The following is a 15,334-nucleotide window of genomic DNA, read 5'->3' as shown; positions in this document are numbered from 1 at the left end:
CACTCACCTGCCCGATGATATTTGCTGGCTCTCAGGACCAGACCAGGCACTGGGCCCTCACTGAACACCACAGAGCCATCTTCCAACACCTCTTGCACCTCTAGGTCAAGGACCATCCCTGGGGTCATCTCAGCCAGCGTCTGGATCAACACAGAGTCTACCAGAGACCCAAAGGAAACAGAAATTAGCAAGCAGAAACATTCTTACTATTCTTTTCCTTCAGAAATCTGCTACTATATAGAGGGACAGTGGAGCGCTGGAACCACAGTGAAGGTAAAATCACTTTTAGTAAAATTGTCCCATACCCATGAAAAGTCCTATCATGAAGGGAAACACCTTTGCCTCTTGCTAATCCTACCTGGCCATGATTCAGGAGTATAGCCAGCAAATGCCAGTAACACATGCTTTCCTTTGGTTTCGGAATTTTCATTCTTTCTGTTTAGAATCTACCCTCTCAAGCTTCTTATTCCTGAATCCCAAAAAGGGTTCCAACAATCTTACACAATGGTTCTAAGCTTAGGAGGGTCAGAATAATAACCCCTCACAAAGTGTTCTAGCGGGTCCCTTTCCAATTTATCATCCACTATATATCCTATATAATAAAGAGCTAATATGCAAACTGCCATCACGCCATCATGTAATACCAATATGCAAACTGTTGTCACACCGTCACGCTATAAAGGCTCAGACGCTCAACACTGGGGAGAGAGGAATGGGGACCAGCCATGCTGCGGCCCAGGAGAGGGACAGGCCGCATGCCCTGTGGTCCCAGGCGCCAGCAGCTATGCCTGCAGCCCAGCCCGGGAGAGGGACAAGCCACATGCCCCATGGTCCCTGCAGTCCCGGACACCAAGCAGCTGCGCCTGCAGCCCGGGAGAGGGACAAGCCACCCGTCCCGCAGTCCCGGGCGCCAGCGGCTGGAGCTGTGGCCTGGGAGAGGGACAAGCCGCATGACCCATGGTCCCTGTGGTCCCGGGTGCCAGCAGCTGCACCTGTGCCTGCGGCCCAGGAGAGGGACAAGCTACCTGCCCCACGGTCCCGGGCGAAGCCGCCCACCCACAGTCCCCTGCAGCTGCAGCTGACATGGGTGAAGCCGGCTCGGGTCCTGGGTGCCTGCAGCCGGCCGAAGGAGGGAATCCTGGGTCCCGGGCGAGGCAGAGGCGGTTAGGGGCAATCAGGCAGACAGGCAGGCGAGCGGTTAGGAGCCAGCGGTCCCAGATTGCTAGAGGCAGTTGGACATCCCCTGAGGGGTCCCAGATTGGAGAGGGTGCAGGCTGGGCTGAGGGGACCCCCCCCAATGCACGAATTTCATGCACCAGACCTCTAGTTTATTGAATAAAGGAGCAAAAAGTGAAGAGGTGAATGGATTCACAACAAATGCAAACCTGAAGCCACAGAACTAAGGGAAATTTTGGCTCTGGACTGTGCAGGAACACAGGGGGACTTCTGGAATGCTAGTAATGATCTTTATCTGAAGCTGGGTGGTGGTTAAACAGGGGTGTTCATTTTATAAACATTTACTGAGCTGTACCCTAAAGGATTTGTGCACTTTATGTCATACGCCTATTTTGAAAAGTTTACCAAAATTTTTTTCAGTATCTGGGAAGCCCAACTACTCGGGAAACAGACGGGCATAAGTTACAACACATGCTCCCACCCCTGACCCTCATCCTCTGCCCTCCCGCTCCCACCTCGGTTGCTCATGAGGCTGCGCACACCCTGCCGCTCCTCCAGGCACTGGCTCAGGAGGAGGAGGCTGGTGGTAGCCCGGTCTCCCAGAGTGCAGTCCGACAGCCGCAGCGACAGCAGCATCCGCTGCTTCTCCTCGTCCACGTTGGTCACCTTTGCAACCACCGTCTGCCCCTCGACAAAGTGGTCACTTGTGGAGGTCACAAATTTGTCACTCATGATCTAAAAGGAATAGGCAGAAAATTTAAAAAGGCAAAGAAGTCTCTATTAAGACAACCCAGTTAATGTGCCCAGAAAGGAGTATGAGAGATGGGGAGGGCACATAGGACACAGGAAGATGCCCCCAGCCCTTTGTGAGTGCAGCCCCACTGCCCTTCCATAAAAATAGGAGAGGCCCAGGCTGCCCAACACAGCCTCCCAGAGGACATCCAGCCAAGAAGACACATCAGGGGCAAGCCAGGGGGCCCCCATGCTGTCCATGTCTCTAATATCCAATGACAGCCCTCCTCCCTTTACTATGTATGTTTCTGGGGTCCTCCCCTCTGTTCCCATTTTTTAAACTATTCTGGCAGGAGATGCAAATGTGATTTTCTCAGGCAAAATACCAGGAAGACAAATCTATGGAAGGGAAGAAATATTTACGAATTATCCGTGGCAGGAATGAGCTACAAGACATATGCTCCCCACTGTGTTATACTGACTCTGATAAGACTCCTCCCCTCTGGCTCAGTTTATTCAGCAGGCCTGAGGGGTTCAACCATGGGATCCCTAGGATTCTTTTTCCAGTTTGAAAAGTTTAATATTCAAAGACATGGTGGTTGGAGGTGAGGATAATTTTTCAAGGGTATTCTGGTACCATAACACCTCAAAAACCCCAGAAGTCTGTAACACCTGTACTAGGCTGCTCAGGAAAATTGATTTCCATGTCCAACATGCTGAGAGTATAAAACAAGTTCAGTATCCTCACACTGGAGACTGAAGTCTCAGGGCCTCCTCCCATCTACCCATTGCTCCAGTGTGAAGTGAAAGGTATCCCTTCCTCCAGGAGGACACAGCTGGGCAAGAGGAGTCTGGACTGAACCTCAGCCCCGCTCCCAGAGCCAAGCGCTTCCATGTCACGCCCCTGAAAACCTTTCAAGGGATTGTCTTTTGCTCCTTCCCATCAACCCTCAGGTTCCATGACCCTGTGCCCTTGAGCATGGAGCTGAACTTACAGCTTTGGGGGCCAGTCCGCTAAGGCCTGAGGGGAACTGAACGAACACACCGTAGTCCTTGATGCTCTTCACAAAGCCAATGAGCAGCATTCCAGGATGGATTTCTGAGAAGGTCTTGGGATCCTGGCCTCCCTCTACTGTGGAGACCAAAGCTGGCTTCCTACAAAGGAGCTAGTGGTGCTTCATCAAGGAATATTCCAGAAAGGGCAGATGAAATATCCGTCTTTCCCATTCTTCTCCCCTATGTGCCCTCTGCTACTAGCGTGATTCTCTAAGTGTGCAGATCAGCAACAGCAGCAGCACCTGGAACTTGTTGGAAATGCAAATTATTAAGCATCACCCCAGACCTATGAATCAGAAACTCTGAGGGGGGACCCAGCAAGCTGTCTGAACAGGCCTTCCACATGATTCTGATGTCGTCAAGTTTGAGCATCCCTGTGTTCTTCTTCTCAACTCGCCTCCAAAAATACTTCCATAAAACCAAACCAGTGAACAAGCCTGCACTTTCCCTGTATTTCCCTGGTGGGAAGTAAGAGTGGGGTTGGAATCCTGCCATGACACTATTCTCCACCAACCTCACACTAACCATCCTACCTCACCTCCTCTGCCTCTCTTCACCCCAAGCAGATTTTATGTTCCGTGAGAAAAGAGACAATGTTCTCCTTCAAAACACCCACACCAAGATCAAAGGGAATATCCTGAGCCCCAAATCCCTTTGCGGGGAGGGGAAAAAAGATGGACAGCAACTACCTTAATTATTCCAACTCAAGGGGTGAGCACCGAGTGCCCTGCCAAGGCCAATGTGCTACTGCTAATATCCCGCCGGGCCTGGCAGGCCACGCCGCCTCCCCCACACCTGGACTCCCACTTTGCCCTGACCACCAGCATTGGCTGGCAGGATTCCAACCCCACTCTTACTTTCCACCAGGGGAAGTGCAGGCTTATTCACTGGTTTGGTTTTATGGAAGTATTTCTGTAGTCAAATGGCCTACTTTTTCCATGGAGTTTCTGGCTAAAAGCACAGCCCAACCCAGAGTTTTCCCCTGAGAGTCCCCATGTCCTCCCCCCAACCTCCCACGGCTCCCCAGATACCAGTAAAGGATACAACATGTCTCTCACTCTGACTCAGACACAGGACTCTGTGAAGGGTGTCACCAGCCTGGAGCCAGTGATATAACAGTGGGCCGTTGGCGACGTGGTCTGACAGATGAGACGTGGGAAGGAAAGCAGGGATGTTGTGGGGCAGGACCGTCACCTCCAGCCCATCTTTTGTCTTCTCTAAAACCTTCACATCCACCAACTACCCAGGAAAAACAAAAAATCAGCACTTGTCTTGTGCACAGACAGCAACCTCGTCTGGGCCAGACAGAGATCAGAGGCATCAAATTGCAGCACCAGGAATCATAGAAAGGTCAAGATCAGAGAAGCTGTCTTCCACACCCCACACCATCATCCCCAAAGACCCAGCAGGCACGCACACACCAGGACTCATTTGTGTGATATTATTCCTCTCCCAAGTCCCTCCACGGGGTCCCAGAGCAAAGACAGCCTTGCAGGATGGCCCTAGAGACCAGAGAGGAAAGAGGGCAGCCAAAAAGCCACACCATGACACAACTTTCCTTTCCTAGACAGCTTCCACTTGCTCTGAGACAAAGGAAAACACATATGAGGTTCTCCCACAAAAACCTCAATTTCCTCTGGCCCCAGGATCTTAGCTAGCTACCTCAATCTTTCCCCTCCACCGGTTTCAGTACCCCACGTGTCAGTGGCACCCTGCTCTTAGCAACTGTAAACTAAAACGACTTGTCTGGAGAAGTCTGGGTACCTGCCCAACGTTAACAGCTCTTCTTTTCTTCTGACTGTGTCCCACATGCTCTTTGTTTGGATCGCTCAACAGCTTGAAGGACAAGAGCATCCTCTCTTTGGATGGCTCACAGTTCAGCACCGCAACCTTCACCACCTGGTGAGAAACACACCTGGTTGGCTAACTCCTCCCAGCAGGCCTGTCTGGACCTGGACAGAGGCCCTCCACCAGCGCTGCTGCAGAGGCCTTGGGAGAGCCACCCAGATCCTAGATCAGAACGCAGTGAAAAGAGCTATACAGAACCGCGCGCCCCCCCGCCAACCCCGAGTCAGCTTTTGGGTAAAGAAGACATGAATAAATTTTTGGTACAACCACAAGTTTTTAAAAAAATTCTTTTTCCCAGACAGACCCAGGTTCACTGGTTTTATAGCACTGCCCCCTGGTGGCCCATTCGTTTGCCAGCATCCAATGAAGCCCCTTGAGGGTTTCTCTCTGTTCTGTTCCCATCTCCTACACCAAGCTGGCTCAGGCCCACTGCCCCACATGCTCTCTTCATCATCCCTTAAAAAATAGTTCTCCATGCTACTCTTTTAAATCTGTGTGCCTGGGGTCACTAAGGGTAGGGGCCCGCCGGGGAAGAGTATTACCTGGCCAGTGTAAAAGACCCTCTCTGGGTCAGGGACATACTCAGCACTGAGCTCGTGCTTGGGGACCAGTCCCTGCACATCATTGTAGAACTTCACAATGCAGCCGTAGTCCTTGACCCTGAGGATGAAGCCATGTGTCTGTAGACCAGGCTTAGTGTTGTCATAGCAGGTAATGGCAGGTAGCTTGGACTCAACCAGGGTTTTCTTCAGGGTCATCATCAGCTTCTTGGCTTCAGGGTCACAAAGCAAAACCTAGGAAAAGGATACCGGCTGTCGTCAAGTTACCAGTTATCAAGAGAGCTGGTCTCTGCAACCCCCTGAACCCAAAGGCCATGGTCATCCCTAAGAACCTACTTTCTCTTTCCCTATGAGAATAATCTCAGCTGCAGACCCTCCCTGCTTCCTGTTGATTGACTATCTAATCATCTCTATTTCAAATGTACTCCCTCCGATCTGCTCCCTCCTGGAACTGTAGCAACACTCATCATCTCACTGCATCGTCAGAGTCCCGTGTTAGTTACTTCTACCTGCCTTAGCTACTTCCTAGACCACTAGCATCTTGTCTGATTGAATGACTGAACCAATTTACCATCTCAATACTACTAAATATTAGCTATAAACTAAGACTGAGAGTCCAACCATCTCTCACCCTTCAGAAAATCATCTCCTTAAGGGCAGAGAAATTCCTCCACTTCTAAGCCTCCTGACCCCACAACTATAAAACATTGTGCCAATGGGTATCACTTGAGGAGGTCACAAATTTGTCACTTTGTTGACTCAATGGTAATGAAATAAAATGAAAACAAGAAAACACTGTAATGAAATAAAAAGAAAACTATGAAAAGTACTGTGTACTATCACATTTAATCTTTTTTAACTTTGTGAAGCTTCTCTTGGGATTCAAGCCTTTGAAATTCAAGCCATTTAATTTTGTGAAACTTTTGGGATTCAAGCCTTTGAAATAAACCACTCCATTTTGGCAGTTTTGGCTGGGCTACTTCTGTGCCTGACACACCCCTTGTTCCTCCTCAACCTTCCAAATCCTACCATCCTTTCTAATTCAAGCCCCACCTCTGCTATAAAACGAGGATACTGTTACATAGAGCTAAATTTGAAAACTGTTCTGCCATTTATTAGCTGTGTGACTGTAGGCAAATATTTGGCTTTCCTAAACTTTAATTTCCCCACCTGCAAAATCAAGATAACAATACTTACCTTACAGAGTTTTTTTAAAGATTAAATGAAATATAATGAATTTCATGTGCCTAGAACAGCAACTGGCACAAAATACATGTTATATGGTAGCTGCTAATGCTATCTTCAATGATTCTTGCTGTCCCAGCCCACCCTTACCTCCCCTTTCTGAGGTATAATCACAGAATATAAAGCCAGTTTTCCCTTCCCAATGCCAGGCACAACACTGCAGACGTTACATGGTCATTTCGTGGAAAAGGGCAGAAACTTCATCTGAAAAGCATTGCTCTCTTCCCATATGGCCAAAACCCCAGCAGACACCCATCAGAAGGCTCACCCGGCATGTGACTTCATCCCCAATGTGGTACTTCTTCTCTGGATTCTTCATCGGGATGTCGGCCAGGTGCATGGGAGGTACCAAGCCCCTGATTTGCTCACTCACCTTCACCAACATCCCATATGGCTTTATGGTCAGCACTGTGCCCTAGGGAGTAACAAGATGCCGTAATGCCTCAAGAATGATCTTTCCTCCACCTCTTACAACAAAGCATGTCACACATCTTTCAAAGACCAGGTTCCTGAGTTAACTGGGCCTCTCTCTCTCTCTCTCTCTCCCCCTCTTCCTTCCCCTCTAAAATCAATACAATATATTTTTTAAAAATGGACACAATTAAAAGATAAAATAAAGGGGAGCTGCTCAATCAGGGCTAAATGAAACAGGAGAGGCAACTGGAACTGGCGTCTTACTCATATCCCAGGTAGCTCAATTATCACAGAACTAACTTTTGACCGGGTCTAATAAAACACTGTTAAATTCCAGGGTTTTGACCTACCGCTTCTGTAGTTGGGTGGCATTAGTAAGACTTTACCTTGAAATAAATTACAAGTTACCCAAGGGAAGAAAAAGAAATTCCAGTTAGCAGGCAGAAGCAAGGAATGTGACTTTAAATGTGTTCACATGAGGACAAATAGCTGACAGTTAACCTGTGAAATAAACAATGTCTAAAGCTGGAGGAATATCCATATGCTCGAAGTCTTACCTTTACCAATGCCCCAGGTTTGATGTCATGATATCCAAGGAACTGAGCTTCAATAATAGACCTAGAACAAAAGGAAAATACAAGATTAAATAAACTAGGACAGAGGTTACCTAAAACTCAGGGCTACTAAAATCATGTGGGCAACAAAGGAACCTTCACCAAGCAAGGCCAGGAGAAAATGTGAATGCACAGAACACACCTCTACCCTGCCCCGCCCCCCGTGCTGATGACACTTACGTCCGCAGAGAGAGCAAAGCCAGTTCATCCATTTGGCTGTAGTTGATTATTCTACACTTGTGAGTGTTTCCTGGCTTGAAGGCTTCAGGATTGAAGGCTTTCTTAGAATCAGAGAGATGGTTGAGCTACAAAATACCAAGTGATTAAGGACAAGCCAGAGACAATAGATCTGAGGCAACCAGATATTAAAACATACCAAGATGACCACACATTTATCACCTATCATAAAAATAGTACTCTGGCCCCAGCTGGTTTGGCTCAGTGGATAGAATGTTGACCTGCAGACTGAAGGGTCCCAGGTTGGATTCCAGTCAAGGGCACATGCCTGGGTTGTGGACTCAATTCCCCAGTGAGGGGAGTGCAGGAGGCAACTGATCAATGATTCTCTCTCATTGATGTTTCTGTTTCTCTCTTCCTCTCCCTTTCTCTCTGAATTAAAACAACAACAACAACAACAAAAAACAACCATAAAATAGTACTCTGATCACCTGTTAAAATAATTCCTCTAACTGAAAAGCTGTTCTTTACCCTTGCAGAGTCTCCATGTCAGAGAATAGTCTAGATCATGGGTAAGTTACAGCTCACAGGCTGGGCCTATTTGTATAAACTAAAGCTTTATTGGAACACAGCCATGCCCATTCATGTGCATAGTGTATATGGCTGCTTCCAGGCTATAATAGAGTTGAGTAGTTAGGACAGAGACTATATAGACCACAAGCCTAAAATATTTACTATCTGGACCTTTAAGAAAAACTTTGCCAGCCCTGGTATAGATACTAATTCATTCTTATACCTACCATCCTCTAGGTATCAAATATGTCAAAGTGATTCTAAGGCATGTATATATATAAAATCCGAAGGACCAGTCGACCGGTCACTATAACACACACTGACCACCAGGGGGCAGATGCTCAACACAGGAACTGTCCCCTGGTGGTCAGTGTGCTCCCACAGTGGGAGCATCGCTCAGGTGACCAACAGGCAGATGCAGAGCTCACAGCTGGCCACTGCAACCCGGAGACTGCAGCAGAGCAGCAGCGAGCCTACTGAGCAGCAGTGGCAGGAGCAGCGGGGCCGGCCGGGATAAGCGGGAGCGGCAGGCAGGAGCGGAAGGCGGCACTGGACTGCCAGTTTCGGCCCAATCCCTGCAGGCCACGCCAAGGGACCGTACCAGTGCACAAATCCATGCACCAGACCTCTAGCCCTATATAATAAAGGGGTAATATGCAAATTGACCATCACTCCAACACACAAGATGGCTGCTCCCATGTGGTCAAAGATGGCCGCCACGAGATGGCTGGCAGAGGAGGGCAATTGTGGGCGATCAGGCCAGCAGGGGAGGGCAGTTAGGGGTGCCCAGGCCAGCAGGGGAGGGCAGTTAGGAGCGACCAGGCCAGCAGGGGAGGGCAGTTAGGGGTCGATCATGCTGGCAGAGGAGTAGTTAGGGGGTGATCAGGCTGGCAGGCAGAAGCAGTTAGGGGCAATCAGGCAGGCAGGCAGGTGAGCGGTTGGGAGCCAGCAGTCCTGGATTGTGAGAGGGATGGCCGACTGCCCATTTAGGCTCGATCAGGATCGGGCCTAAATGGGCAGTTGGACATCCCTCAGGGGGTTCCAGATTGGAGAGGGTACAGGCTGGGCTGAGGGACACCGCCCCCCCCATGCACGAATTTCGTGCACCGGGCCTCTAGTTCTAATATAATAAACAGGCATTGTTTGGTCCCTATGCACAGTTTGACACACTTGGGGATATTAAAAAATAGGAAACTAATACCAAGGGAAGAAGGAAACAGAAGAGGACCTTTGTGTCCCAACAGTCCTTCTAGTGATAAGATCCTGATGAAACAAAAGGATGGCATACCCGAGCATAGGCCAGAGACCCATCCTTCAGTCTGAAAGTGGCCCCGGCCTTGCTGAAAAAGCCCTGGACAGGAACATCATCCAGGACAGCTCCGAGGTGCTGACAAGACAGCTGGGTGAGTGGGCGCCCAGGCTGCAGGAAGACGGGGCGCAGGCTCAGCCGCACAGCTCTGGTCCGAGGATGGACACAGAGGACGCAGGCCCTCACCTAGATAAGGGAAAGGACATGATGAACAGGAGGAAGTACACAGGAGATAAGGTCCCTGCGGCAGACTTTCAGAGCTCAAGACTCTCTATGTGCTAACAGGCCATGGATATAAGTACTAAAATTGGCTTGTGCATCAAGCAGCATGCAGGAAATTCAAACCAAAGATCCCAGAGGAACTATGTCCGACTACATCACGGCTTACTCAAGGCCATACACCAGGGTCCCTCAACACCATGAGGCCAATAATGTACATGCGTCCGAAACCCTGGGCAGGTGTCACTACAGCAGGGGCTCATCTAAAATACATCTGAAACAGCCTGTTCCGATCACATGGTTTTAGCAGGCAAAATGCCTCAACTCTGTACACAAATGAGTACAGGGAGAAAAAAATTACTAGGAGTAAGTTCTCCAAAATGTTAACATTATCACTAGGTGGTAGAGAAGCCTATTTGAACTTTTTAAAAAGGTATTTCTATAGCATCCATTAGCATGGATGAAAACAAAAAATAAATCACTTAAGGATTTAAAAAATTCTGAATAATATCTATTGGAATTTTCTTCTCAAATATCTATGTTCATTGTAGAAAATTTGAACCTTTAGATAAGGGTAGAAAAATCACCCAGAGTTCACCACTACTAAGACCTGATTGCATAATCTTTCAATATTTTAACCAAGTTAAAAATTTTTTTTCAAAATTGGGTCTTATACTCTAAGCAATTTTTTAAATACATTTTTCTATTTAAATATCTTGTTCTCCCCCATTAAACACTCCCCTAAAACACTTTATATTATAAAAGCAAAAGATTCACTTCCAAAAAAAACACCCATTCAAACCATATACAGGAATATAAAATAAAAACTAAAAGTTGCCTTCTCTTCCACAAGCTCCTCCTCTAATCTCAGTCCCCAGAGATGACCACTGGTAGTTTCTTGTGATCTTTCCAAATACTTTATATTCCCCTCGCCTCCTCTCTGCACACCTGTACACACCCAGTGCTAGGACCTGTCCCAAACCCAACTGTGATATTGGATAGCCGATTGGAATACAACTGGAATCAAGAAAAGAGAGGTGTCACATTACTTACTGCTTGATTTGAGAAGTATGTTCCAGCTTTCTTGGGCTCTAAGTGCATAAAATCAACCAGGCCAGTGAAGAATGAGAGGAAGTTTAGTGTAAGACCAAGTGGAGTCACCTAGCAGTAAATAGAAAATGTTATGAAAAATCACATTTTCCAGGATAACTATGTCTCTCCTCCCCCAGCTAACCCTTATCAATCCTTCTTCCTATCACACTAAGTGGCAAGACAACTCCTGGCACTGGCTGTCTCTTCACTCAGTAAGCTCAATCCTCCCACCCTCAGAATTTCCCAATGGGATGGAGGGCACTTTGCACAAAGATCCTCAGGGAATGGCCAGCTTGACAACTCAGACAAATTGTTGCTAACTTGGTGATTTGCCCAGAGTAAGAAAGTAAAACTCAAATGCTTGCAAAATCCTGAATACTGTACAAATGTAGATTTGAAGACATCCAGTCCCTCTTCCCCACCCAGCTATCAGGCAGTCAGGCTTATTCTCTCCTGATCCTTTCTCAAGAACTCTAACATGCCAGAGAAGACTTATAACAATGATACTTGGAGGCTGCCCCAAAAAAGCCTACTAGCTCCTGCTCCTGACAGGGAAATCAGCTAGTCAGCAGGTCCCACTCCGGCACACAGACTTCCTAATGGTGTTTTAGTGCCTCACTTATAGCATGGTAGTCAAAACAAAAATTCAGTAGAGAATGGGAAGTTAAAGTTGAGACTCCCAGAAGATAGGATATAGACAAATACACGTACATGCCAGAAAAAAGGTAAGAAAATTCGAGAATTCACCCATGAAGTCCAACATCATATTAACAGGCGTTCCAAAAAGAAAAAAGATAAGTTTATATTTTATTTTATTTATTTTTGTTAATCCTCACTCAAGGATATTTTTCCATTGATTTTTAGGGAGAGTGGAAGAGAGAAGGCAAGACAGAGAAACATCGATGTGAGAGAAACACATCGATTGGTTGCTTCCTACACAAACCCTGACCAGGGCCTGGGCCAGGGAGGAGCCCGCAACCAAGGTACATGCCCTTGGCCAGAATCAAACGCGGGATCCTTTGGTCCGCAGGCTGACGCTCTATCCACTGAGCAAAACTGGCTAGGGCAAGTTTATATTTTAAAACAAACAAAAACAAGATCTGATAAAGAATTAGTATCCAGAATATAGAAAGGATACTTACAGCTTAACAATAAAAAGACAACCTAATTTTAAAACGGGCAAAAAATTTTTTGATATTTCTCTAAAGATATACAAATGGCCAATAAGCACATGACAAAACACTCAACATCACTAATAATTAGAAATGCATATCAAAATCACAATGAAATACACCATTTCACATGCATAGAATGGCTACAATAAAAAGGATAATAATGAGTGTTTATGAGAATATGGAGCAATTAGTACTTCAACTAAAGAATGCATAAATAAGTAGAACAACAAATTGATGTTTCTCTCTCTCTAAATTAAAAACAAACAAACACACAACACAATAATACAAGAAACTTTCCCAGAGCTGAAGGATCTACATTTCTGGGTTATACGAGTCCAGCACAAACAAATGAAGAATGAGCCACACCAAAGTACATCATCATAACATTTTAAAATAAAAGGAATAAAGACAAGATTTAAACACACACACATACAAACAGAAATTCAAATAACATCAGGCTATTCAATAGCAACAGAAGCCAGTGACAATGAGAATAATGCTTTAAAATTCTGAATTATTTTTGACCTAGAATTCTAAACCCAGCTTTACTACCAATCACATGTGAGAGTAGAATAATGATTTCAGATATAGTAGGTGTGCAGAAAAGAGTTAACATAGCAGGCTTGAGATTATTATCCTTAGAAAAGCCTGCTTCCAATGTTAGCCCTTGGCTGGTGTCTTGGAAGTGAGATTTCAGGAAGGTTCCCACCCACCACTCCCAGAACTGAGTATCTAGAGTAGGCTCCATGTACCTACACTGTTCGTGTAAACAATATGGTTTATACTAAACACTCACATTCCTTAGAAGACCCTGGAATTTTGGTACATGCCAGGCAGAGGGTACCTACATGACCAGCCCCAATTAAAAGCCATCGGGCACTAAATCTCTAATAAGCATCGTTGGTAGAGAACATTGCACGTGTGTTATCGTAACTTGTTGCCAGAGGAATTAAATACACCCTTTGTGACTCCACTAGGAGAAGACTCTTGAAAGTGCCTTGTTTCTTCCAGACTTCATTCCATAGGACTTTTTTCCCTTAGCTGATTTTTCTTTGCCTCCTTTCACTATATAAATCATAGCCATGAGTACCACTACCTTTTGAGTCCCGTGAATCTTCCTAGTGAACTATTGATCCTAGGAGTGGTCTTGGGAATCCCTGACATGCTATGTTAAGAAATTAACCTTCTATGTACCTTTCCAAGAATGCTTCTGGAGAATGTGTCATACTAAAATGAGGGAGTAAACCAAAAAAGAGGAATACGTCGAATCAAAGAAGGCTCCAATACCTGAGAAAGAGGGGAAGGATCCAGGAAGACAATAAAGAGAAGTCCTAGGATACCAGCTATGTGGGGCCCTACATAGCAACCAGTCCAGATTGGAGCAGGATGACAGCAAAAGGGGGTCCTAATGGGAAATAAGTACCTCCGAGATTATCTAAAGAGTTTGAAAACATGGAAAATTGTAGTGAGAGAGAAGTAACTATAAGGTGTATGAAGAAATAGTGATAGGTCTGAAGAGAATTTAGCAAATAACAGAAACAAAGCTGATTATCAACTCCAGGAAAAAAGCGGTTCAATAAATAGCCATAATACATTGCCTAGTAAACAATAAACAACATTTACAGTCATAATAACTTAAACACTGAAAAATGATTTAACCAAACTTTTAATATATCTCTGTTGGGAAGTTACAGAGGAAAGGAAAATTAAGAGACAAAACTTCATCTACCTTAAGAAGAAGTTAAAACTCAATGCCTACACTGATAAACCAAGCGATACCAACAGAAGCTCATTACTTAGAAATATGGAGGCAAATTTCAAAAGAGAAGATAAAAGAGTTAAAGATGAGTTTAGAAAAGATGAGATAGTTCATTTTAAGTCTTTTAATATCATTTGACCTTTTTAATCAGCACACATATTAGCATGTCAACATGTGGCATTGGCTACATCCCCAGTATGTAATAGCCATATGTGATCAGTGGCTACCCTACTGAACAGCACAATTTTAGATTGTGTGCATTTACTATTTTAATAAAAGTTATATTTTACAAAGTAGTAGTTACAATAAATGGCTTACCTTCTGTACCTGGGCTTTGACCACCAGTCCAGGTAGCAAGTTATTAAGGGTCCAGTTTTGCTCCTCAGTAGCAATGGCAGTAGAAACTTCTGAATGACCAATAGACAGACTAACAACTCCTCCATTGCCTTTCACCTCTTCAATGACGCAGTTCAGGTACTGACCCACCTTCAGCTTAGCACCTGTAAGCCCGGCCCCAGCCCCCAGAAGGAAAAATACCTTTATGAGAAGGACCTTTAACTTGAGTTCAAGCAATACCTGAGATAATCCGTGGCCTGCTTGCCCAGTTACAATCTAATACTCCCCATATTCCCAATCTCGAAGGGACCAACTATAAGAAGAGAGTGAAGTGAACCTAATTGATCTGAAAATTAATCACAAAAATATGAAAATTTCAAAAAGGCAGCAGAGTGCTGGTTGAGGCCTTGGAGTCCCAAATTTCAGTGGAATCTTCTAGGTGAGAAACAGTAAAAGTGGCCCATCAGATCTTAGTGAAACCCTGCCACTCCCTGGCCCTTCACACATATCCCCTTCTCTGTTGGCTAAGATTAACCACGGATCTTAGCAAAGCCTTCAGGGTCACCATTCTGTAATTTACTCACCAAAGTGGCATTTAAATAGTATAATTCCCACATATCCCACCCACTACCATGCACTGGCCCCTCTTCTTCCCCTTACCTTTGTTCTTCTGTCTGATATACTCCTGGGCTTTTTGCAGTGGCAGGAAAGCTCTGGCCCCACCAACACCAATGTCCACTAAGTAGCCATGGTCTTCTAGACTAGACACAGTGCCTGTGAGCAACTGGAGGGAGAGAAAGCATTACCAAAAGTTCGAAAGTCAAAGGTAATGGGACACACAGCAAACATCCACTACAAAATGCGTATGTTTCCATCAATCTCCTCACTTTATCCCATATTCCCAACTCCCTTTTAACTTTAAACCTCATCCCACTAGAGTATAGAAGAGGGAAAGATACCAACTTTAGTTCTCCAGGGCTGAAAGGATTTTACAGTTTCCAGGCAGTGAGGAGTGCTATACACAGCTGATAATGGAATGACAGAGAGAA

At 45.7% G+C, this 15,334-nt stretch overlaps 1 protein-coding gene across 2 annotated transcripts in view; it reads right to left on the bottom strand.

Annotated features, from left to right (window-relative positions):
- The window catches only part of PDCD11 (programmed cell death 11), a 39,385-nt gene that overhangs the window by 16,881 nt on the left and 7,170 nt on the right, over window positions 1-15,334 (bottom strand). For both annotated transcript variants that reach the window (XM_079793165.1, XM_079793164.1), the window contains exons 6-18: window positions 14,946-15,069; window positions 14,268-14,449; window positions 10,977-11,084; window positions 9,684-9,890; window positions 7,826-7,950; window positions 7,589-7,649; window positions 6,886-7,032; window positions 5,355-5,606; window positions 4,729-4,863; window positions 4,009-4,203; window positions 2,904-3,074; window positions 1,692-1,911; window positions 8-157 (exon numbers count right to left, since the gene is read on the bottom strand). In XM_079793165.1, the coding sequence (XP_079649291.1) occupies window positions 8-157; window positions 1,692-1,911; window positions 2,904-3,074; window positions 4,009-4,203; window positions 4,729-4,863; window positions 5,355-5,606; window positions 6,886-7,032; window positions 7,589-7,649; window positions 7,826-7,950; window positions 9,684-9,890; window positions 10,977-11,084; window positions 14,268-14,449; window positions 14,946-15,069 (2,077 nt within the window). The remainder of the gene's footprint in view (window positions 1-7; window positions 158-1,691; window positions 1,912-2,903; window positions 3,075-4,008; window positions 4,204-4,728; window positions 4,864-5,354; window positions 5,607-6,885; window positions 7,033-7,588; window positions 7,650-7,825; window positions 7,951-9,683; window positions 9,891-10,976; window positions 11,085-14,267; window positions 14,450-14,945; window positions 15,070-15,334) is intronic.

The sequence above is a fragment of the Cnephaeus nilssonii genome (assembly GCF_951640355.1).
Source record: "Cnephaeus nilssonii genome assembly, chromosome: 16".
In the NCBI taxonomy this organism is placed as follows: domain Eukaryota; kingdom Metazoa; phylum Chordata; class Mammalia; order Chiroptera; family Vespertilionidae; genus Cnephaeus; species Cnephaeus nilssonii.
This window is presented reverse-complemented; position numbering and strand designations above follow the sequence as displayed.